This window comes from Pararge aegeria, chromosome 20 (assembly GCF_905163445.1).
Source record: "Pararge aegeria chromosome 20, ilParAegt1.1, whole genome shotgun sequence".
Classification (NCBI taxonomy): domain Eukaryota; kingdom Metazoa; phylum Arthropoda; class Insecta; order Lepidoptera; family Nymphalidae; genus Pararge; species Pararge aegeria.
Genome location: NC_053199.1, coordinates 5,856,215 through 5,882,367, shown reverse-complemented (window position 1 = coordinate 5,882,367; position 26,153 = coordinate 5,856,215). Strand labels below are relative to the sequence as shown.

The following is a 26,153-nucleotide window of genomic DNA, read 5'->3' as shown; positions in this document are numbered from 1 at the left end:
TAAAAAAATATTTATATGACATCAATAAAAAGTGTATTGTATATTTTAATGTTGAATTGAAAAAAAATAACCGTTTACTTGTTTTTGAGGTTTACATCCCCTCCTTTTACTGATTTGTACATAATATAAGTTATGCACAAAACAGTATGCTCCCTACGATAGGTTCTAATCATTCATTTAACTTTTTCCAGGAAAGTGATTTACAATTTTCAATATTTAAAAGTATATTTTTGATGAAAAGTAAATAATTAAATTCCGTCTAAGTACAAAGTATTCATAAAGTGTTAAAAAGTTTTTATTAATAATTATAAAAGTGAACTAACAATAATAAACAATATGTGTTAAGTCGCAAGTGTGAAAATGACATTTAAAAGGACCAAATGTGGCGCGAAACTTTTTTGTGCAAAAAGTGTTAAAATTAAAACGATATGGGATGAGTTATAGTGAGAGATGTTATGTTCAACCCACTGTTCCAACCAAAGATGATGCACGAAATTCACGACAATGCTGGGGCAGGTGCAAACGACGAGATGGAGGAAAACGAGGGCGGCGGGAGTGGGGGTGCCGAGGTCGATATGGACGATATCGGCTCCCTCACTTTACCTCCCGACCTGCCCCCTTACTCCGGTGACTACATCATTAGTGACTATATGGAACGTCTCGGTACTCGTCTTAATATCCTAGAAACTGAATTAAAATATGCGTGGCGAGCTCTTGATCTTCTAAGCCAGGAATATGTAAGAATGTGGGATCGATTGGAAAGATTAGAATCGTTGCTAGCAGATCAACAGGGTGTAATATCTACTCTTCTTGATTTTTATGCGTGTCGCACAGTAACATCTAGAGATCCTATGTCAAGGCTAGAAGTAATCAGAGAAATATTGGGTAATGGCACTGTGGAAGATGTAATTGAAGATGGCTTAGATATAGACAGGAGTGGAGTGTTATTAGATCCCCAAGAAGAGGTTATGGAATCAAACGAGGCTTTCTATAGAAGTTTAAATCAGGCTTATAGAGATGATTTAGTGTGTGACGAAACTTCTAGACCACCTTCACAATTGGATATGATTTGGGAAGCGCCGGAAGAAACTGAAGTAGAAATTATACCTACTACGTCTAGGCAAATTTTCAGTGCCAGTGATTATAAAAATTACTGTGGCTTGCAGGGTGGGCCTGGTATAAGTGAAAGAGATATGGTTCATCTGTCTACCTTAAGTACAATAGATCAAATTACAGTAGATAAATTACATGAATTAGATAGGTTGACAACCCAATTACACAAAGATTCGAGAGAGTTAAAAGACTTGAAAACAAGGCTCCTTAGTCCTGAAACAAAAGTAACAGCAAAACGAGACAGAGATAGAGATATAGAAGCTAAAACCTTAGTTGAAGATGGACATATTATAAATGAACAACTAAAAAATATGTATACAGGTGGAGAAAATTGGGGTATAAATGATATGATGAAAAGTTTTGATGATTTTATTTTAACAATACCAAAAGATAATTCCGTTAGAGATAAGTCTCCATCTAGATTATCACTTTCTGAACATACAGTGGCGGATAGAACATTAGATTATTTACCACCATCTTTATCTCCTCGGCGAAAATTTGTACATGAAAGAACAACAACAGAACCTTATACAACAGTAACAGGTCGATTAGCATACAGTTCAGCTGTAGCTAACGCTGAAATAGCAGCCAAAGTATCGAAATCGCCTGGTGCTTTATCAAGAGAAAGATTTGAGTATAGTTCGCCTTATCAAGTAACTGATATTACAAAACAAAATTATTATTCGACAAAAAGTACAACACAAACATTAAGTGAAATTTATAAAAGTTGTACAGAACAACATTCACCGTTATCTGTTCATGAAATATATGATGAAACTGCAGATAATATACTAGAAATGAGTTTTGAAGAAAATAGACTACGGAAATCTCCTAGTCCTCCTCCACCTGCGCCTCCAAATGGTGCTCCACATTTCTCAACAATTGAAAGTAACAATGAATTGCTATCTGCGCATCAATCTATGCTATCGACAGGTTCTTCTTTTCCTGCTGAAACTATGCGATTAAGTCCACGATCACCAAAATCCCCAAAAACCTCACCAAAACATTTAAAAAGAGATAGTACTAATATTGTAGCAGCAAAATCAGACTCGGGTCTATCATCAATGAGTGGTTGGTCGAGCTTAGAAAAGAGCCCTGGTTCACCTAAAACGGGAAGGGTTGCTCATTCTATACATGATGGTCATAGAGTAAGAATTCCTTCCCCACAATCGGTTCAAAGAGTATCATATGAAATTGATTCCAAACCATATTTAGAAACATTAGTAGACTCGTATCAGTTTGAAGAGAAGGATATCAAAAAAGACTACAATATGAGGAAAAGTGACAACTTTAAAGACACGTCGGTCGATATTAATAGGTTGCAAGAAAAAATTGATTCTAGTTTTTTAAAAAGCGATATTCCGTATTCAATATGTGGTCAAAGTACCATTAGTAATATTGATTATTATTATCAAAATGAAGCACCTTCTATATACTCTGTGGCTGGCAATAGGCAACCAATTTTTACTACAGTTTATAGTACACCAAGGGGAGTGCTCTCTGAAGATAGGCGTTTTTCCGAGTTATTAGATAGAAATGAAATTATAGAGCCGGTTCCTAAACAAACAATAGATTCGTATCCACCAGAACCAAGTTATCATGCGCAAACTGTTGTTATGTCAGCAGCAAATGTACCTAAGAAGCCATTGACAAGAGCAAACACATTAGGATCAAATGATGTCCACTTTCAACAAAATGGATATAAATCAAATAACCATAGGTCAGGATATCCAACCGGAAATTTGACTGACGCACTTTCCTATTATCCAACTTCCAGTAGATATGACTCACCAAAAAGAACTTCTTTAGAAGATCAAATATCCTGGCGAGGCAACAGGTCGCCTACTAGCTCAGTTGAGACCTCTAGCCTAAAATCACACTCTCTGAGTATAACCGAGAGAAAGCAGTTTCAAAATCAGCTACAGCAAGAATATTTTAAACAACAGCAATATGATCAGAGAAATGGCAATGCACTAAATGATGAACAAGGATATGACAAACAAATGGAACAAACTTTACTAAGAAAGGAACAATACGTTGAATCATCGGGTGTTTTGGTTTCAGAATCGGGGTATTTATCTATATCTTCAAATTTAAAAGGTAAAACAGCTGACAAACAAAACAAGAAACCCAAAAGAACTTCGTCACTGAAATCTGCAATGTCATCCATGAGTCACTGGCTTCCGGACTTACACCTGCCAAAAAAACATAGATCGCATTCTTTACCAACTGGTGTAGATACAGTTGAGCAAACGCAACAAGAAAAATCACTAAAAGAAAGACTATTATCTGCTCAGAGACGTAAAAAGAAATATCATTTAGTTGCATCAATGTCAGGACTACTACAAAAAGCTAGAAGGAAACAGCAAGCAAGCCACCAATCACTATCAGATCCTGAAACATCTGAAACAGAATGGTCTGGTGGGCGGTCTAGTGCTCAATCCGAGGATAGTGACAGCGTTTTTTCTGATTCAACACATGAGGGTAATGTTTTTGCTAAAGTACCAACCAAATCTAAACAAAGAAAAGTAAATAATCAGGAAACAATAGAACAGCAGCAAATGATCCAAGAACTACAGCATCACGGTATAGAGTTTCAAGATGATGATAGTGAATGTATAATTGAAGAAAATGAAAAATTTCAAAGTAATACTTTACCTAGGGATAAGAGTGATGATATTGACTTTCATTTTGCTCGGGTAAGTCAGATGAATAAAGATAACATCACTGAATTAGAAAAGCTTGATATCGATACCGATATATCCAATATAGATCCTTTTGAAGATGATTTAAAGGAAGAAAATCGCTCTCCTTCTTCACTATTCGCTACTGTAGGAGATGTTAAAAAAGCAGCAACAGGTGATGAAGTAATCACTGATAATAACAAATCTTACAACGGTAGTTCGCAAGAATTTGCGGTATCTAGAGCGTTAGGTAAATACCGGCTACGCAAATCATCTTCTGTATCTGACGATCAGATGTCTGATACTTCTCCACCAAAAGTTGAATCACGTATTGCAGAAGAAGAAATTGAAGAACAATGTCAGAAATTTAAACGATCAACCAAATCTAGTCCTCCCAAAACAAGTCCACCAGAAATAATAAGTAGCTCAGCCCCAGAAGAGTCAATGACCTTTACAGAACGCAGTCCATCTATTCAAAGTGTTCGAGGTATACCTAATAAGTTTCAGCCAAGACATCAACAAAGTTTGGAAATACCAAACAAACACGATGATGATGATAGCAAAAGTACACATTCCTGGAGAAGTGGCTCAAGAGTATCATCTAGACGTCAGAGTACGGAAGATAGCATAGATTCAGAAGATGAGTGGTATTGTTATGAGCTAAGAAAGTTAGAGGAAATGGAACATCAGTCACAGCTAGAAGCAGAAAGGGAAAAAACTTTAGCAGAAGAGCCTGAGTTTGAAGAAGAAGGAATAGTGGAGTCTAAAGAAATATTAAAAGAAAAAATGTCTTTTGTATTACGAGAATTAAAACTTAAAACTGTGTCTATTAAGGTAAAATGTGACGAGGAGCCTTCAGAGGAAAAATGGAAAGAAGTTACAACCTTTCCTGTTATTGACGAAAAATCAGATGACATAGCTCCAGATGGAGAGTCAGATGATGATGAAAAATCATATTCTGATTCGGGTTCAGGTGAGACATCAGGACCTGATAGTCCAGTGCAAAGTGGAGATGAATTTGAAGAGGATTATGATACTCCACTATCCCACCAAGCTCCAGTTCCAGCTGAAGCTACACCACAACAAGATGCTCCAGTTGGAAGTAAATGGAAACTACTTAAAGCCCTGAAAGATCGAAAAGCCGAAGAGAAAACAACAGAAACACCAGCTGAGACAACTCCATCTACAGAAAAGGATAAAGTTAGTGCTGGTGTAAGTTACCTTATGCAAAAATTTCACGAAATTAGAGTTAAGAGCTAAGCACTAATAATATAAAGTAAAATTTTGAAAAACTATTTCAAACATTAATATGACATTATGTAGCTCCCTAGAATTTTAACAGAAACTAACCGAACAACTTTACTGTTTCTGAATATGTTATAAATCTTGAATAGTTACTATTATCTACATAAATAGGTTAATAGCAAAAATAGGCTTATTCATTGATATAATATTTGGATGATAATATGCTTACCTTATAATAAGATATGAATTTAACAATTATCTACAATATGCTTGATCTTATATTACGTATACAATTTACCGACACCTGCTGTATTAAAAAAAAAACATTTTCTTTGTAAAACAAGAACAAACAGGTTAATGGTTGTGACTTTGTTTATTACCGCGATCAATAGTTATACTAAAAACACCTATGATTAGATTTTATAATAAACTCTGTGGAATAGTAACTAAATAATACCATTTTGGGAATACCAATAAAAACAAATTCACTGCTTCAACCAAGATGTTCCTTACTATAAAGCATAATTGTGCAGTACGAATTTACGATGTACGGCAAAAGTTTTATAAACTTTTTGTAAATCATTATGATATTACTATTGGGGTGCCTGCATTATTAAAATAATAATCTACTTGCATAACTATTATAAATTTATACTAATGACGCTAAATACATTTGAGGCAATAATTAGATAAAAATAAAACTTTCTAAGATTTACACGATTGACATTTAAAAATTTTATAAAAAAATAAACTTGAGAAAATATTCATTCAAAACTATATTCACATCAATATACATTGCTTAAAGTAATTGTATAATTAACATATACTCGTTAGACAAAATCAAATAAACAAGTTATCAGTATTGGTAAGTTAATGGCTTAGTTTTAAAATAGAATTAGTGCCAAGCGCTAATTCAAATTGTTATGTATGACGTCATCATTAAACATATTCTCATTAAATAGCCTGGAATAAAATAAGGTACAAAATCATTCGCCGTGTCATATCGTATCATATCATAAAGAGAAAGTATTTGTTTTATTCATAGAAGAGATTGGCTATCATTATCATACTATGATGCTTTAATCGACGATATATTTACTAAAATAGTGGTTGGTTTTGAAAATGTGTAGCATAAAAAAAATATTTACTCAAACGATAGTAAAAGTGCTTTTAGTGTCTATAATTCCAAATAATATATATTTGTATGCATATATAAACAAACTGATTATAAAACAAAAAATAAAAGTAATATTATGCTTACTCAATTATGCTCGCAATTTGAACAATTTCATAAAAATTACGCATAAACATTACATAAATGATGAATATATTATAAATTGATTATAGTCTAGATGTTAAATTATCTAGGACACACATTCGTATAGCTTTTGACACTTGAAAAAAATTAGAAAGCACTTATGTACTGTCATTGTTAACTTAGCGAGAATTAGATGTTATCTATCTTTAAAGTATGAGCAGAACAAAAAACCAACAAAGAGCAATTTACAGTTATTAAAAAGTGGTTGGAGTGGTAATCATAATTTTGGGACATTGTATCCGTTCCAGCTTGAGCACATTGTCTATTTATCATATAAGTTTAGAACATTGCTTTAAAATCAAATACTATTCAGGATAATGAAATTCAGCAACAAGACATCTCCCATTTTATTAATCTAAGAATAATAATTTGTTAGCAAGGTAACCTAGAAACTTTGTAAGTGTGTTAATTCTCCATTTGCGGTATATAGTCGTAATTATTCATTATTGTTTAACGATATAATTTTCATATTAAACTTATTTGTATTGAATTTTGTACAAAATAGTTCACTTTTGATTATTTGTTTTTACAGAATAATAAATATAAGTTAGTAAGTCGTATCACCCAAAGCAATTTCGAGAAAGAATTATAAAATTATTTTAATAGTATGAAAATTATATTGGTTTTATATATATGTACTATTTGTTCACGATTTCATGTTACTTTTGGTTTCAATAAAATGTTTTTTTTTTCATTTTTTTTTATTATTTTTCTCTAATTGTTATTTTTGTTTATTTTTAGAATGGCACTGGTGGGTTCAACGAGCAAGGTGGCCGAGGAAATGGGTATGACTACATTTTATTAACTTTATTAAAGTTTTAGTTTTTACCAAATTGTTATTACCCGTTTATCATATCTAACTAAAAAAAATATTTTTATCAGGCATCCAGGAGATAATCCATTTTATAGCAACATTGACAGTATGCCAGACATACGACCTAGAAGAAAATCTATTCCTCTGGTATCCGAACTTGTAAGTAACATTTTCATTTTTTATTCTGTGTCAATTTTATCTGAATAAAAATGGAGTTAATAGATCTATTTATTTTTTGGCCGGTTTCAATTACTATCTTATATGAAAAGTAATATGCAATATTATTATCAGAAAAATAATTGATGGGGTTTGTGGATTGTTTAAAGGTAGATATTTGAAACTGGTCGTAAATGTTTACGGCTCGCATCGACGTACGCTTCCTGATGCTTAGTAACATTAGGCGCGTAATAAATGTTTTCTTCTCAACAGGAAATTTCTACATTATATTTTTTAACAATTCACGGTGACATCTTTGTATTTAAAATATAAGCAAATAAGAAAATTAAATTTATTCTGTTGCAAAATTTTCTCTTACAAGATCTCTTCGTGTATTGTTTTAACTTCATGATTTTGTTAAAGACTTTTGAGCAGTCTGTATAAATCCTTCCTTCTTCTTTGATGTATTATGTTAACTGTGATTTATGTGTTTCCCTTCTAATGCTGTTTGTGTAGGTGAACTTTACCTACCTTATTTTAGACGACATCTCATCACCAATCTACCTGCAATGTGTAATGAACGTAGGGGTCACCTGAAATCTTATTATTGCGTAGCGGAACCAAAATACTGCAACTGAAAATTCCTGATCTAAATTAATAATCTCATTGCATTTTACCCCTAACCGTGGACCTGCAGGTTCTTAAGGTACTACTCTCCCAATAACACTTTCTTTTCTATGCATGGAAATCTATTAAATTTGATGTTACCGCTTTTGATATGAAATTAATTTCTTATAATTTTATCTCCTCTCTTCTCTTCAGAATTGTATGCCTTACTCGTTTGCATGTGACAGCTACTTTGCTACCATTTTTTACATATTAAACGTGTTAACAACTCTGAAATCTACAATAGGTACGTACGTACGTTACTTCTTAGGATTTATATACTATGGAATTATGCACGAGCTTATTTTAAATTTTATTTTGATTTAAATCTAATATTTTGATTGCTGATAACATTATTCAAAACTCCTCGCTGAATAGAGGTATCGGAAATGACATTGGTGCTGTCATTTTCTTCGTTTAAAAGATACTTGCACAAAATTTATTTGCATAATCATATACGTATACCTACATTGTTTACTTTTTATATATAATATTCTTCCCATATGGCAACAAGTTAAATCAGGTTTACTTATTAAACTATAATTAAAATTCTTAGTAGTGATAAAATACAATTAATTGACAACAGGCTTAAAGAACAGCTTTTAATTATAGCATGAGTAGCATACATTTTAAAACTTTAACAGTAAAACAGACTGAAGTTTAGAATGAAAAAAAATTTGGAGTTTTCTTAGTTTAAATTTAATAGTCGACAAGCATACAAGCAAGAAGTTAATGTAGTAGAATTGGTTAGAAAAGACAAGTTGCTAATTATAGTATTTATAAATAGACGATGGCTGCTACGAAGAGGAATGCAGGTTTGACATCAGCGGTCCACCGAGCCACTTTAAATGATGAAGAACTGGTAAGTTTACAACTAAAAATGTATAAGAGTAACTATTAAGGAAGCGATGACAGACAAGTGGGTAAGGTTTCGGCTTTCCTTTCGTGAAGACCGAGTTCGAGCCCCGACACTCTCCACGGAATTGGCGGAGCTATGTGCATTTTTGATCTAAGCCATTTAAATATCACTTGCTATAAACGGTAAAGGAAAACATCCTGCATACCGGAGAGTTCTCCGTAATGTTCTCCACGGCGTGTGAAGTCTACCAAACCGCATTTGACCAGCGCGCAGCGGTTTAAACCCTTCTCATCTGAGAGGAGATCCGTGCTCTGTAGCGGGCCGGTAATGGGTTGTTTATGGTGATAATGAGTAACTATTAAAAATAATAAAATAACTTTATTGTTATAATCATGAATATCAATATATCAATATAAGTGTGATAAATATGTGTATAATATTTACTTAAACTCTAATTCATAAAGTGTGTTACAGAAAATGCACGTTTACAAGAAGACTTTACAAGCTTTGATCTACCCGATTTCATCGACCACGCCTCACAACTTTGTATTATGGACGGCCACTTCTCCCACATACTGTTACGAGTGCGAAGGCTTGCTTTGGGGTATCGCAAGGCAAGGTGTTAGGTGCACTGAGTGCGGGGTCAAATGCCACGAAAAATGCAAAGATTTGCTCAATGCTGATTGTCTACAGAGTAAGTGTTGGATTATGTTTGTTGAAATTTTCCTATTTGGTAATTGGTTTTACTTTTAAAATAACCAATACCATTAAGTCGACGATCTTTTCAAATTAAGTGTCTAGCTTTTAGTTTTATAGCATTGCTCATATGACTTTCATCAAATATCTAAGTGTCTAAATTTCACTACTGCAAGTTTACTTATTACCAATTACCAAATAAGCCGTGATGATAATAGAAGAGGTATATTATTCTATGGGGGAACCAAATAATATCTTTACCAAACGAAATATTATTTAGTTTCGTTTTTTCTTTCTATTATTATCACGGAAGTCGATATGGCATACTATACTAGACAAAGTAGGAAATAAATAACGAACTCAAATTACTCTCCGAGTTCGGTGAATATATATAATAAATGGTCACGACCCCATTACGAAGATCGTTACATCATAAAGATATGTTAAAACTTATGCTTTCGATGTTTTCTACTTTTCTGGCAGCGGCAAAGCGCCGTTCTCCTTATTAAGTTGAAGTAGTGTCAAGATGCACTCATAGTGGGTCACATCTCAGACAAGATCTTTGTTGCACAACGACGCTAAAAGCAGTCGTGTTTAGTTCAAGATTCTACATAAAATTTAACAGTCGTTTTATTCGTCCAACAATTTACAATAGCCAACCAACTAAATTATTGATTGTGATAATAACATTATATATAATAATAATCTGCAGTTTTATGGATAAATTTCATACTATGCAAAAATAAATATAGATTATAAAAGAACAAGAAATCACACGATCTATTAAATTGGTAATAAAATTTTTAAGTGTAACAGTTCAGGTAAAGTTATTTAAATTAGTAGGGCTAGGTTAAATGTATCACACAAATTATATAAAAATTGATTTGATTTGCACTGATTTTCATTACTCAGTTTATTATGTACTATGAAATACGTTCCATAATTTTAATATATATGTGCCAGACGTTCAAAGAATATTATGACTCTTATACTTGAATCCTTTGAATAGCACTTAAAAGGTCATTCTACTCCTCAAGTTTTTGTTCTTCTTAGTAAGAGTTAGGGGCGAAGGTCTCAAAACATAAGCTTATTTCGCGTTCATTTAATGTTTTATGATATCATAATATTATTATGTAGTAACGATCTTTGTTATTCGAAAAACACAGTTTATTTCCAATACTTAATAGCTTTAGCAATATAGATGGCATCTAAACTTAAGGTAATATTCACATAATTTTTTTATGGTACCATAAAAATAATTAAATATCAGAAACTGTCGTTGTAGCCTAATAATATACTTTTAGAACAAAATATTAAGCATGACTCCTGCATGATCGTCCATTGCTATCAATGTACAATGAACTGACTTGTAAATTGGGTATAGCTTAGGTTTCAAATTCCCAATATGTTTTGTACACTAGCAATCAAAACCTATTATCAAAATACATCGTTTTATTATATTATATAACAAATGTATTTAAGTCTTCTTTTCTCTCGACGTTGTCTTTTGATTTCACTGTTTCATATATTTTTACGTGTGACCTCATATAATAAGGCATGAACACTTCCCGTAAGAAAATTATCCTTTTCGCTTCAATTGGTGTGCATGGCTATCGGTATAAAGTGTAATACACACATATTTTCAAAATTACGATTTCAATTATTCGATTAGACTCATTTGCACCATCATGAAGGCGGGCAGTCGGTGTCGCGAAATAATATTCGGTTTGCATCGAAACACTACTTTCTCGACTGCACGTCATTGCCATATTAGCGTACATTTTAAAAGCATCAACGTTATTTTAAAATCTATTTTATTGGTATCATCAATTAAATCTAATAAATCGTTTTTTATTTTTTCGTTGGGATATCTTTTACTTATGCTTCTTTTTTAAATTAAAAACAATAGAGATTTTTAAATTTATACTTCTTTTATTTTTTTAATATCACTTATTTATTCACAATTAGTTTTATTCTCAACAATGTCAATTTATTTACATAAAAAACACTATTAAAAAAATCCTGCAATTCGTTTCCGTTTGAAATTGAACTTTTATTTGTTGTACTAATAGTATGAATGAAAAAAATAAGTCATTCATAGAAATTGATGCTAAGTTTGATGTTTTCGAAATGTACACAATTTTAAATCACGTAGATAGGGATATCGGTCCCATTTGTTCCCCACGGGTTGCCCCGCCCAGCGCCGAAACTTGTCAAATTGCCCTTGAATAATGTTAATGCCTAACGTGTCTATGTCTTATTTTCCACACTTTAACACGCTCTGTTAAAAAAAAATGCCTTAAAAGCTTCAAGAACACAAGCGCCCCTAAAACTAAAACTAAAAATGTGCCTGTTAGCGATGTGTGCACGCAATCCAATATCTGTCCACTTCGATATTATATGTGGTCTTAGTTTCCTTCTTACGTGTTTTGATTTATAGACTTCCGCGTTTGTGTTTCTTTTACTCTTACATCCTTATGTTTGAACTCTGTATCTCTTGGAAAATATGATTTATTGAACAACTTTAAATTCTCTACAGCGTAACGTTTCGATCAAAAGTAAATATTGCTCGAATAACAAATAATACTTTTACAAATATGACGCGAGTGGAATATATTATCTCTGTGTATCTTAAGGCTATTTACTTGGTACAACTTTTGTGGATTATTGAAGGCTATTGATAATGCACAAAAAAAAGTGAGTGATTAAACGAAGTGAAATATAAAAGTGTAAAATAGCTTTGGGATATTATTTTGTTGAAAGGCACCGCGCTCGGGTTTGCCTCGGCTGGCGCCGCTCGAGGTCAACGACCTTATCAGATCTGACATAATATTTTGTGGTTGGCACGAAGTTTAGTAACAAGTTGGAATCTGGTTTGGTTGTGTCCTTTGAGTAGTCGTGGCAGACCTGACTGCAGGGCGGGGTGCCCACCCGGCGCAACCCGCAGCAAACATGAACAGTATTGGCACCGCCTGAGCAGTGTGTTTCGCAGGGGCGGCTGAAAAGTCTTCAAAACATGGCGCTGAAGATAAAGCTAACTCAATAATTACTGCCATGAAGGAAAGGATGAAGCAGCGCGAAAGAGACAAGCCGGAAATTTTTGAACTAATCAGGTACATTATCTATCATTAAGGATTAAAAAATCGATTTAACAATAACACAAAAAAATATCAAAAGGAATAGCGAACTCTATGGTACTTAAATATGGTATACATAAAAATACCTACATATCAATAAGTGGGTACATGCAATATATTTCATTTTAAGTAGTGTTCACAAAATTGCCATTATTCCTATGTTTATTGCATATAAAAACTTTTTTTTCTATTGATTGCTCGTCAATGGTACTAAAACATAAATAAATAAAGTTATTTTGTATTCTAATGTATAAAAGAAGGTGATAAAGTGAAAATTGTTGTTTAACGTATCGTTAAACATAATGGATAATAACACAGCTCTCTTGATATGTTTGTTTTGACACTTATGTATGTGTAACAGACAAGTCTTCAGCATCGAAACAGAGGGGCACTCGGCACACATGAGCACCGTGAAGCAATCCGTCCTCGATGGCACATCGAAATGGAGCGCCAAGATCGCTATCACAGGTTCGGAAATGTGTCGTGGCTAATCCATTTATTTGCAGATCAGAACGTCGGAGTCTCCGGTGACACCAGTCAGGCCCTCAACAGAAACACAACACAAGCACGACACTAAATTGATTCGTGTCTTTCATTTCATGTGGCGGCCAGGCGGACTTTTAACGTCGATCCCGACACTCACATAGACAGCCTCGAACAGGCCGAGCAAATCACTATAGAAGGGACTTCCAAATGGTCCTGCAAAATCGCCATCACAGGTTTGCAGTGGTCTTTGGCGGCTACGGTCCGCACGCTCGCAGATTTGAATCTATTAGAAATGACTTCGCCTAATTTCTCTATACCACTTTTTGATGTTTGTTAAAATTATTAAAAAAATGTACGTTACCGAGAGATTAGCTTAAAAGGCAATTTTAGCAAACATCAAAGCTCTATGCAATCTTACTTTAACTACCTACTAACCCAGTCCATTCACGGTCGTTAGTGCACCGCCTCCACTCACTTCTCTTAACAAATACGTAGCTTTCTTAACCATTAACACAAGGAAATTCCACGAATCAGACACTCACAATGATAAATAATACTACGATGAATACAAAATGTGCACACACAACTGTATATTTTTTTATAACATTAAGACACTTCACATTTACGATGACTGCAAACCACAAACCGGCAGCACATCTGTTATGATATTGATCTACACAATAATTGCATGAATTTCACATAATTTATACAAAGTTTGCTACTGTTACTGACCCGTGACCCTACACTTTTGAGCGGAAAATATCTTTGATTGGCGAGTTATCATTTATTTTTGTTTAAAAAAAAATAGAACTTCCGATCCCCTTAGTAGAGTTATACCAAACTAGGTGAATGCATCTAAAGTTAGCGAAAAGAAAGCATGCGTGACATGTTTACCAGAGCCTAATGAAAAATCTATCTCTCCTTCTTCTTTCTATCTATCTCTTCTGAACTTTCGATTCGTGAAAATTCCACAATAATTAGATTTCATCCCCGTGCATAAAATTTTACTTTGATATTTACTATCTTGATCAAGTTTGCATTAGAAGTTGCGAATGTAGTCGCTATGTTCAAGTTGTTTTAGAGTCGAGACATTTGGTAGATTTGATCGTCTTCTTAACCCGAATCGGTACTGCAGGAACTCATCTACAAACATCCGATCTTCGCGAAAGTAATACCAAATGTAATTTTGGTAACTAAGGTAAGTTAATTATGTAGGTTCATATTATTACTGTGATTGATATATATTGCTAAACTCATCTCATTACTAATTGATGACTTTAATGCAGCAGAATATTAAACTAACTCTATTAATTTGCGTAAAATGTAATCACTATTATTTATCTGCAGTGTGTAAAAGCAATTGCCTATTAAAACTTGTTTTGCTATGCCAATAAAGGCGCTTTAACCTTATTGCTGTAATTATAATGAAGTACTTTGGTTCTTTGTAAACAAAAAAACTGAACGAGGAGAGAGTGACGAAATATTAATTGTGAAATTCTTTAAATGTGCAAAAATATCTTAGTATTTGTCTTATACTAAAATAACTATTTCCCCAACTATAGTTATCTGCGCTCAAGGCCTGATAGCAAAAGATAAAAGTGGAACTTCGGATCCATACGTAACCGTCCAAGTAAGCAAAGTAAAGAAGAGAACAAGAACAATGCCCCAAGAACTGAATCCTGTGTGGAACGAGAAATTTTACTTGTAAGTACAGGACAGAAATTTTCTAACTCAAATAATATTTCGTGAGTTCCTATCTCCTTAATGATTATGATATTCATAAAAAAGCTATTTAAGTTGGCAAAAATATGCTTTTGGATTTTCTTAAATTGCCATTTTCCTTCCAGTGAATGCCACAACTCCTCGGATCGGATAAAAGTAAGAGTTTGGGACGAAGACAACGACTTAAAATCCAAACTTCGGCAAAAATTGACGAGGGAATCCGACGATTTCTTGGGTCAAACAATCATTGAGGTAAATAATACGAATGTTTAACTTCGGAGGAACTTTGGAAATTCTAATAATGCCACTAAGTAACCTATAATTTGATAATCTAGCTGGTGGTGAGTACTGTAGTGATTTAGAAGGTCCTGGGTTCGGCAAACGACGGGGCCGATGAAGCAATTTTTAATTTCTGATTTTTTTCTGGTCTGCAAAACGATTTAGAGTGCCGGCATGGTGTCGGAAACCTATTAGTAGTATGGGTTAAGTTTAACTACCAAACCTTCAACAGGTTAGGTAGGTAGGTAGGTTTGGTAGTCAACTCACTCAAGAGCTAACTAGTAGTGAAATTTAAAAAACAATTGAATTTATACAAACGCGATATTTTAAGATTAAAATCATCAACCAGCATTCTTGAAGCGGAAATAGCTTCAACTTCCCTTTTGAGATTGATCTCTGGCACGCACACCTTTAACTTGTTGGAGTTATGTGCGTTTTCTAATTTAAGCAATTTGTGAGGAAACCTGCATGCCTGAGAGTTTTTCATAAGTCTACCAATTCGTGTAGTGTAGTGCAGTAGCCGTGCCTTGTAGTGGCTCCTTTACCAGCCTTACCCATCCTCAGGGTTTATGATCAACATAAGCCCTGTAACCGTAACCAACTTAGATTACGATAAAGCTTGAAGATTCTTGGTACCGTTCCACGCGTGCATGACTTTTATAGTAATTAGTTAAGTTATCACTCACTTTACGAGTTTTAAAGTAATATGATCAATAACATTTCCCATTTATAGACAAAAAAGTTCACAATTCAAACTATTTTGGCGGGGTGGGTTTTATAGAGTATGTTGTCTGCAATCATTCAAAGGCAAAATTTTCTTAGGTCCGGACACTATCTGGAGAAATGGACGTATGGTACAACTTGGAGAAGAGAACAGACAAATCCGCGGTATCCGGAGCTATCAGACTACACATCAACGTCGAGATCAAAGGAGAAGAGAAAGTGGCGCCTTATCACGTTCAAGTAAGTGATATATATTACATGTTTTTCTTTACATACCATTAATCAGGTGATTTTAAGTTTCAGAAAAAAGTTTTTTTTGCGTTAGCAATACGAATTTTTCAGGCTTATAGGAATCGAAAGCGTGCTCAGTTTTGCAAGAAAAATATTGTCTTGAAGCTTTTATGGTTGGTTATCATGAAACGCTTCTGGTTTTGGAAAATATCCCTAAAATACTATTTTCCTGTGGGTTGCTGAGCTTTCACTTTTAAGTATCACACAAAAGTAATGATAACCAGGACTGACGGCTGAACTGACAAAATATGAGCTTTCCGGGAACCGACCACTACGACATCGTGATCTGTAGTCAAACATGCTAACAACTTGTCCACCGAGGCAGTTGAGTTTGAAACAATTATATTACATTGATACAAATGTGGAATGGTCATTTTTAGGCTTTAGTATTTCTATGTTATCACTTTATTGCCGTAGGGATTGTGTTCGGAGGAAAGTTATACAGCAGCAGCAGATGTAACAACGGTCATTTTATTGCACTTTTGTACTTAGCAGTCAGTAATATTTTTTAAAAGAGGTTGGAAACCAAAGGATCAAAAAAGAATCCCAAATTGTAAACGAAAAATATTTAGTAATGTCTGTATGCGTAGGAATGGATTTGTGTCGCGACAAATGACCGATGCGGGTTGAGAAAACCCAGGTAGAGATGTGAAAAAACCATGTAACGACAAACAGGGAGTCCCAAACTAACCTTGATGTACTCGTAGGACAGACTTCTGTCTTTTTATCTGCTTTCTTTGTATGAAAATAAATACATACACTTATATTTTAACCGTCTCGTGATTCCTTTAATATTCAATAATATTTGTATCATAACATATTTTAGACTTAACGTGCTCTCCAAAGCACAATTTAAACTTTTAAGCCAAAGTCTCTCTGGACTTGGGTCAGTTAGTCAGTTATTCAGTTGTTCAGTTAGTTAAGGTTGCTTTATCGCGAAATCAATTTATATGCCCTACCAAGTTTAAGTCACCCTTCAACGATTTGTTTAACAAATATTTTAAGGAAAGTAAAAATATATAAATCCAATTCGTGGTCATCAGTTCCTAGCTAACTTCTTTGTCGAGATAAAAAGACTTCAATTACATCATAAAATATTCACATCATAAAATATTCCAGATTTATAATAAGTAAAGCAGAAAGAAGGGATACTTACATTTTTACACCATGACTGTGGTAACTTTTCAACATAATATGGGTATGGCTAACTCAACAGGTTCAGAACATTGGCACCATGCCCTTTTGGCCATCAGCCAACGTTCCGATAATCACAGTGTAGTTCCGAGTAATCGCTAACTTAGCAAATAAACTAAACAATAAAGTAATTTAAAGATGGGAGTTTAATTTTGTTCAGCGGTTTCCATTCAAACTTGCATATGTAGACTTCACTAACTTGATTCTTAGCTTGAACAACTAGGAGTCGATTTATTTTGAGTTCTCATCTTTAATTTTTGGTAACTTTGTAGAAACCAAATATAATATGTACTTAAAATCTTATAATATTACCAATATTCCTTCTTACCAGAGACCCTGCTTTCTGAGTCCAAGCCGTGGGTTCGATTCCCACAACTGGAAAATGTTTATGTGATTAACATGAATGTTTTTCAGTGTCTGGGTGTTTATCTGTATATTATAAGTATTTATGTATATTCATCAGCTTATTTTGGGGCTAGATGGCGATGTGTGTATTATTGTAATATATTTTTGTTTATTTATTTATAATTCTATACTATATATATAATATTATTATTAACAATGCAAAGGTTGGTGTGGATGTGTGTTACCAAATCACGGCAGACTGGCTAAACTAATAAAATTTTAGACCACAGAAGCTTCTTGCGACTTAACTATGATAGTTATATATACTCCCTTGCTGACTTTTTTGTTTTTAATAACGAGTACTTTAATCATGTAGTACATCATTTGTATGTATCATCATTAGTTTTCTCAGCGCACTCCAAATAATGAACTTTAGACAATATTTTGCTACTTTTGGTTACATTATTGCAATTTTCTTATGGATATCCAATTCTTTTGAAAATAAATTATAGCCTTGTTTATTTCGTGATAGTTTAACTTATTTTGGCGAAGAAATGCTTAAATCCAGTACTTTCAGAGCTAACAAAAAAACAAAGAATCAAAACAATTTTTCCTCTATAATATTAGTATACCTAGATGTTAATAACTTGTATACTAATAATACCTAGATGATAATGTCTGGCCACCTGCGGGGCTGCCATTCCACCTTGGGACCCCAACATCCATCCGTTCTCCGAGTTATATGCATTCCAGTATTGATTAGTTTAACTATCATTATGGCCATTTACTGATCATCAAACTCACTAATTTGCTAATAAGTAATTATCGTTGATTTATCACTAGTGTTTCTGAAACAACAACATTGCTTAATTTTACTACCTAAGTAAAATTAAGCAATGTCATTTGGTTTTCTTATCAACTTAGCGTTGATTGGCCCAAGCGTTTTGGAACCAATTTAGAACTGACTGTCGATCAAACTTCGGTCATCACACAGTTAACTGTGAAATTCCTTCCAAAACGCGATTGAATTACAATCTACAATGATCATTAAGTTTCATTTGATATTATCCGTGACAACTACTATTATTTTGTAAGTCTTTTATGCTTAATCAAAGTCGAAGTCAAGTTTTTCTGTATTGAAATAGGCACGTAGGTAGCACTTTGAAGAGTACGCTACATAATAATATACAAAATTTATGTAGTAGTGAGATGAACTACATTCATCCACTTAAACTAAAGCTGCGAGAGTTCTAAACGCGCCCTGGTCTAAGAAGAAGCCCATAACAAACTTAGCCGGTTTTATAAATCACCTTACAGATCATCCAAAAAACGTTATCTACGCATGTATTGCTCCGTTATCATAACATCCTTAGAAGAAGAAGAAGAAGAACATCCTTAAGAGATGTTAACTTCATGACGCAGAACTTCTAAACCAATTGTTATGAAGAATTGCATTGATGAGAGGCATTGTATTGATGAAGAACAAAAGCCAACTTAACACCCAGTAGCAAATAACTCACGATCAGTGATCAATATATATTTTCAATGTGTTTGCAATGGTAAAAATTCTCGTTTCAACTGTGAAACATTACTATATTCACTATGATTCATATTGCTTTTTTAATCCAGTGGTTAATTAAAAAGGTATGGAGTCCTTTGATTCAACTGATTAAAAATTCACAGAAAATAAAAATGTCTCCACGCTTTCTACTAACCATGAAGTGGTATAACTTCTTATAATACTACGATAATTGAAAATAATACTTTATCACTAACCCATACCCCTAATCGGATGGTAACTAGCCACTACCCTTCGACTAGCCAAATAAATTGCCCCTGCCGGGTATCGAATCCGGGACTTTCCACTTACAAAACCAAAAGCTCACTACTGCACGAGCACGGATATCATAAGCAGGAGACAAAAAATATATCCCCGATCTCCTGGCAAGGGATAAAATTAACGTATCCACCTGCCAAAGCATGGTAACAGGGTATAGGAGAAGTTTACCTAGCAAACTTTGGGAGAATATAAAATGTTGTCTTTTTCCCTGAGAAAAATGTCTCTTGCCCGAGCTAGCCGTGCAGGGAGGTCATCGAACTCTACGGCTCGTAAAGTATGTTTATCCAAGAGTTTACGTCATCTGTTGCTCTAGTGCTGCGTAACTAAAGAACGGACCACAAACAAACAGACTTTTGCACCAACAATATTAATTAGGATAACACAGTACTTTAGTAAACTAGATGCTACTATATATTATAACAGTGAAAACGTCGGGCGTGAATAAAAGTAGCCAAGGCCCAAGTTGATGGGATAACTTTTTAATAAATGTAGAAAGTTTTAGACGCGGCTAACTAAGCGAAACTGCTGGCTAATGCTAAAATGAAACCTTTATTCATACTTTTGGGTACATTGACCTGCATTTTTTTGTTTAAATTTATAAATGTATCGACATTCTTATTTTAAACCTGAAGAGTTCAGGCTCGTTATGTCACTTTTTTCGTTTTTTATTACTTTTTGTTATCGATCAACTTTTGTCATACAATCATAGATTATAATAAATAGATCCTGGTTCACACCAGTGCCCAAATTAAAGTACCTACTAATGAAAAAAAATATATAAATATATATTTTAATTTTAATTAATTGCAACGGATAGGAAAATAAGTTGGTTCTACTTTCAAATTAAGCACTAATTTTTAATACTGTAGTAGATAGTAGTAGTTTGTTCTTCACTTACGCGGTATTGTTCAACGATGATAGATAAGCGATAAGACTACCAACGACTCCAATTTGTAGTTTTGAGGCAACATGTTATTAGATGGCAGGTTCTACAATTTTCGCATGTACGCTTTAGTTGGGAGATACACGCTTATATTATGTCTCATTATTTTAATTACATTTATTTTTAATCCTACTTTAGAAATTAGCTCGATTGAAGTGCTGCATATTTTTTTCCCATGTGGTCTGCAAAGCGTTAGTCAGAAACAGAATAAAAAAGAAGTTCGACAGAATTTAGTAGGACTTTAAGCCCAATTTTGGCCGGAATTCCATTTTAAAATTGGTCGCACTGCTAAAGAGAGACATGTTAAATTGGAAAAAATGAATATTGAAGTTGCAGGCTGGCACAGACAGTATGAAACTTACATAACTTTCACGTATTTGAGTTGCCTAAATATAGTGCAGATTTGTAGCAAGCTGAGATAGCATTTGTATCATGACGAATTTTATTCAACGCCCGTCGGTGCAACGAGTTGCTGTTGTGATACATTTTATTTATTTATATTTTAAGCTAGTGTTGCCCGCTCTATTACATTTTTTTATTTTACAAATTCCGTTGGAACTGTTAGTTTTGTTAAAAACTGAGTAACAAACCTGGGTTAAAAAGAAAGAAGCCTATGTTGATTGGTCGCTTAGTTAAAACACCATGGAAGGACAGACAAACAAACAAACACATCTTCGCAATTATAATAATAGACTGAATGAACCTTAAAAGACATAGGTCGCTGTCGCAGACTTTTTTTGCCCTTTTAAAAGGCAACTTTAACCGTTCAACGCATTCGGAATCTGTCAAAAGGAATTGTTTTTCCCGTTTTTGCAATATTTTTTATTGACGCTCCGCTCCTATTTTGCGTATCTATTATGATATAAAGCGCGTGCGGGTCATCTCTAAGCCGCCACTAGGCCGGTCGGGAGTACGGGCCTCGAGGCAACCCCTCCTTACCCGGGTCATATTTGCAGGGCAGCTATGCTGCCCTATTATTAGTTGTTTTGGCCCGTCATCATTGGCTTTTAGCCTGTTGGTTTGTCGTGTCGGTGCGATGTCTCTGCGTCACTGTCAGCGAGGTCGACGCCGGCGCGCGCGGGGATGATGTCAAATCCGATGGGCATCGATGTCACCATTTGTGCCTCCGCGTTGTCGAGCTGGCGGGGGTGATTGGACGATCTCTGGGGGGACGCCCTGTTATAGGTCTCTCCAGCGCTGGGGCTATTCCGTGGAGGTAATCATACGGCCCGTAATCTGTGTGGGCGAAAAACCTCCATGGTAGGTATGTTAGGCCTTAACCCTGCGGTGGTCTGCACATTACCAAACCGGATGGCGCCACAAAGATTCTGCATCGCTGCAATAGAACGACACTTGCTAGCTCCACACTGCTGGTAGATAACCATTTTATTATAAAACTAACAATCATTCACAAAAATTTGCAATATATAAAACACAAAATTATTTTTCTTATTCGAACCAAACAAACTCGTCGGGTTTACCGTCCACAATATTAGTATATATTTTATAGCTTTTCGTGACGAAGCTTCTCTGGGAAAGTACTACCAGGATAATATTCTGCCTGTGTGCAAGATCAATGCAAAGATCCCATGATACCCATGCCCTCAACTGATTTCTTCGCACCATTCTTTGCTTGGTGCTACTTTTTTGGCGTTAGGTTTAACCTAAGATCAAGCCCTAGGCCAGACTCAAATTAGAAATTTTAAAATTAACCCGATCATGGGCTCAAACCAGGCGAGGAAATTAGTAAAAAACCCTAGCAGAGTCTCATACTCGTAAGTCATAACCACCAGACAAACATTAAACGTTCAAAAGATATTTTAATAAAGCATTATTACTATGTGCTTGACATTCCCACTGTTGCAAAGGAATTGCCGAAATTCCGGGATTATAACATCTCGTAATTAAAATCATTGGAGGACAATTCGCATCTTCATAAATCAAACAAGAAATTAATATCCAACTGAGGAAGGGTTATGGTTTTAGCAGTCTATGTGTGTCTGTGTTTTTTGCACTACGCTACTCTACGTTAATCTGATACTAGGCGTCACGAATGTTTGTTAGACTAGGGTAGTTTGAGACGTGGGTTTTTGCATAAATACGGGTTTTTGACGTGCACGCTTTCGTCTTGTCTGGGGACTTGCAGAGAGGTTAATTTAAGGCAAAAAATATTGAAGGAAATTCTTTGTTTAGGTTTCTTCCTCATATTATTGTACTCCTTCTGGGCACAGGAAAGAATTAATTCAATTAGAGCATTAACTCCTTCGCAGTCAAATGCAGGTTGGTAGAATCTAAGGATGATAGTCACATATTGATTATAACTTTGGCCGATGGCTTAACGTGCTTTCTAAGGTACGGGTTCGGGCTGGACTTAAAAGTTAGTTACTGGCCTGTATTGGGAATCAAACCCGACTGATAGTAGGAAATGCTAATTACTAGACAAACAAAGCCTAAATAAAACTTAGCCTAAATAAAATTACCGTTTACCTATAATTCGTATGTAATGTGCTTATTGCTAACTTAGCTATCAAACAAAAATATGCAAGGAAAATAAAACAATCTAAAAATAACGCAAATTTAATTTACCAAAAAAATCTAAAAAGGAGCTATCTTTTGGGGTAGAATTTTTAATACAATCCGGTAATTTTCTGAATTTCACATATTTGCTTGAGTCTCGTCCGTCCGCCTTTGCACATATTTATTTGCACAAGTTACTCAATTTCTTTAAATATAATGTCGTAGTAAGTATCACGATTACATTTTTTTAAATTAATGTTTAACAAAGCTGCTCCGATAACAAACAAATATAAATGATCAAAGGTGAGCGAAAAGCTTTTTCAAGGGTCACTTTTTGAGCGACCGTCGTTGGTTTGAATATAATACTATGCGGTGTAGACTTTGCGTCATTTTACAAAGTTATATAATGCTTAGAGACTGACAAAACTCGACCACAACTTGTTTCAGCATTGAAGGTTCATTTACAAAGCAAAATTCGTATTGTACAGTAACAAAAACGAACACAATGTAAATACGATCTCACCTGTGTCAAAGTAGACGGATTAGGCACCTATTTACAACTCTTCGGGGTTTTTGTCGCGCTAAGAATATTTAAACATGCTAGGTGGGGTGTGGCAATGATATTAAACCTTTACCCTTAATATGTAGCCTGCCAATCGGTATCGGTTCTTAACTAATTTACTAAGTCGGAGTGTGGTACTTAAAATGTCTATGCTATAGGAGAATAATGCACAGCTATGGACATAAATACGCTGAAGACTAATGAATGAATTATGATTCATGGTCTTGCCGTTCATAGGTTCATCAATTATTATATTCAACTATAATTTAAATAAACCTGAAGAGGAAAGGAGAACAAATTGTTTGTTTGTTTGTTTTGCACACTTTATTGCACACACACATTTTATATAAATTAAACACAAATACAGAAGAAACTTAAATAATAAAAATAAAATAGAGCGTGCAAAGGCGTTCTTATCACTAAAGCGATCTCTTCCAGACAACCTTTGACGTTAGGAAAAAAAAAACGAATCATTGTTCTGTTTGTTTGTTTGAATGCGTTATCATTTGAAACTACTATGGTTGAATTTAATTATTTTTTTTTCTAATTTAATAGCCCTATTCTTAAGGAATAACGGGTAGGCGATGTGACGTGTTGGGTCTTAGTGTGACAGTTTGGAAGGGACAATTAAATTTTTATCTAAAACTTTACGCGGACAAAGTCGCGTGGAACCGCGAGTTTTTTTTATATACTTACAGATACATATAAGAACCTATGCCCACTAGAGTTTCAAAATGCTGTTTTTGTCCTTATTACGTAACTTATTACGTAACTTATTAATAGAAATAATGAAATTATGCGCGTCGGGGGAATCTTGTAGCTAGCACGTCACCGTCTATACTTTTCAAGTTATGAGAATAACCGACGTCCCATAACCTAGATGACAAGTTTCAAACACCCCTACCTAATAGTACCTAATAGTCTTATATATAAATTACGTTTGTAATCTTTCCTGCAAAACGCAGTCCAATTTTGGCACGTAGGTCTTGAAATAATAAGACCATCTCATTATTTGAAAACCTACGTGAAAAACAATTTGAATTCTCTTATTCGAAGCCTCTACGTGTTAAGACAGGGCATCCACGCTTATGTTAATCGGAAGTTAATGAAACATTTATTTACACGTATAATAAATCGTACAGACGTATTGGCAGCTTATTTATGCTTTTGTGTACACCAATCTCTACAATGTATCACCCAATATCAAATAAGCTTAAGCTACCGCCTAATGTTGTTTTATTTGACATGTTTAAATATAAAACATATATTTAAATTTTGAAGCTATGATATCTATAATAATAATAATAATAATAAGCTTTATTTAAATCCCTACTAAAAACAGATCATTAAAACTAACAATAATGGGAATCTATAAAATTATTATGATTAAAGATAAAATTGTTTTACGTATTATAATTATAAATTGTTATTCTTGTATGGACCACCTTCGGGTAAAAGCCGAATACGATGATATCTATACGCGCATATAAATAAATAAATAAATATACTACGACAATACACACATCGCCATCTAGCCCCAAAGTAAGCGTAGCTCGTGTTATGGGTACTAACATAGCTGATGAATATTTTTATGAATAACATACATAAAAACTTAAAATATACAGATAAACACCCAGATAATGAAAAACACTCAAAAATTTTCCACTTGTGGGAATCAAACCTACGGCCTTGGACTCAGAAAGCAGGGTCGCTCTCAATTGCAATTTGGGCAATTTTATAATTATGTAACAACCGACTATGTGGACTATGTTTATGTGGAAAAAAATATTCTAGAACTAAAGTATGATTGTCGGTATAAAATCGCAATTTATCATCGTGGAACGTCCCAAACTCAAAATAATAAATTAAATGAAAGTTATATTTCAATTTTAAAGTGTATTTTCTCGTAAAAAAATACCAGGTACAAGCTGGTATTCAAACTTATAAAAAATATAAAGATAATGTACCTAATATTTTTATCATTGTATAACAAAGTGACCCGAATTCAAAGGTGAGACTAGTCCAGGTAATTTCCGGGGTGATCTTACCGGTAATTAAATCATAAATAATATCTCCCCCGTAAAGTCAAGACAGACTTTATTACAGTTATTTATAACGCTTAAAAGATAATTTTCAAACTTTTACGGTTAATTTACTTTTTAATAGTCTCTAATATTACATTTTTATTCTTAACTAGCTTTCTCGTAGAGCTTTTATTTAGTGTTAATTAGGAAGATTAAATCAATTGGTATTTTTAGTTTTAGTCAAAAAAAATTATAATCACCATCATTATCGACCCATAACCAGCCAACAACAGGCTGGAAAAGGATTTAGATTGTAGTCCATCAAATTGACCAAGGATTGACTTGACTTGAATTGACTTAGGATTTTTTGGATTAGACTTCACACGTCTATGACAAACCTATGGAGAACTCTCAGACATGCAGTTTTTCTCACGATGTTTTCATTCCTTCCCGTTTTTCTTCACCATAATTGCACATTTTTCACATTACAGAGGTATCACTTTTGCGTTGTCCTACTACAATTTTATAATTTAACATTT

At 34.1% G+C, this 26,153-nt stretch overlaps 1 protein-coding gene across 7 annotated transcripts in view; it reads left to right on the top strand.

The window, feature by feature from the left end:
• Window positions 1-323: 323 nt before the first annotated feature.
• LOC120632507 (protein unc-13 homolog A) overlaps window positions 324-26,153 on the top strand; it is a 64,173-nt gene continuing 38,343 nt past the window's right edge. Inside the window, exons 1-11 of one of the 7 annotated variants that reach the window (XM_039902323.1) lie at window positions 324-4,997; window positions 7,102-7,145; window positions 7,243-7,333; window positions 8,028-8,036; window positions 8,784-8,858; window positions 9,330-9,549; window positions 12,532-12,664; window positions 13,050-13,156; window positions 14,737-14,878; window positions 15,022-15,148; window positions 15,998-16,138. In XM_039902323.1, the coding sequence (XP_039758257.1) occupies window positions 456-4,997; window positions 7,102-7,145; window positions 7,243-7,333; window positions 8,028-8,036; window positions 8,784-8,858; window positions 9,330-9,549; window positions 12,532-12,664; window positions 13,050-13,156; window positions 14,737-14,878; window positions 15,022-15,148; window positions 15,998-16,138 (5,631 nt within the window). In that variant the 5' untranslated portion in view covers window positions 324-455. Of the gene's footprint in view, window positions 5,010-7,101; window positions 7,146-7,242; window positions 7,334-8,027; window positions 8,037-8,783; window positions 8,859-9,329; window positions 9,550-12,531; window positions 12,665-13,049; window positions 13,157-13,300; window positions 13,408-14,736; window positions 14,879-15,021; window positions 15,149-15,997; window positions 16,139-26,153 lie in introns of all 7 variants that reach the window. The other 6 variants (XM_039902322.1, XM_039902320.1, XM_039902319.1 and 3 more) reach the window with 6 other exon arrangements.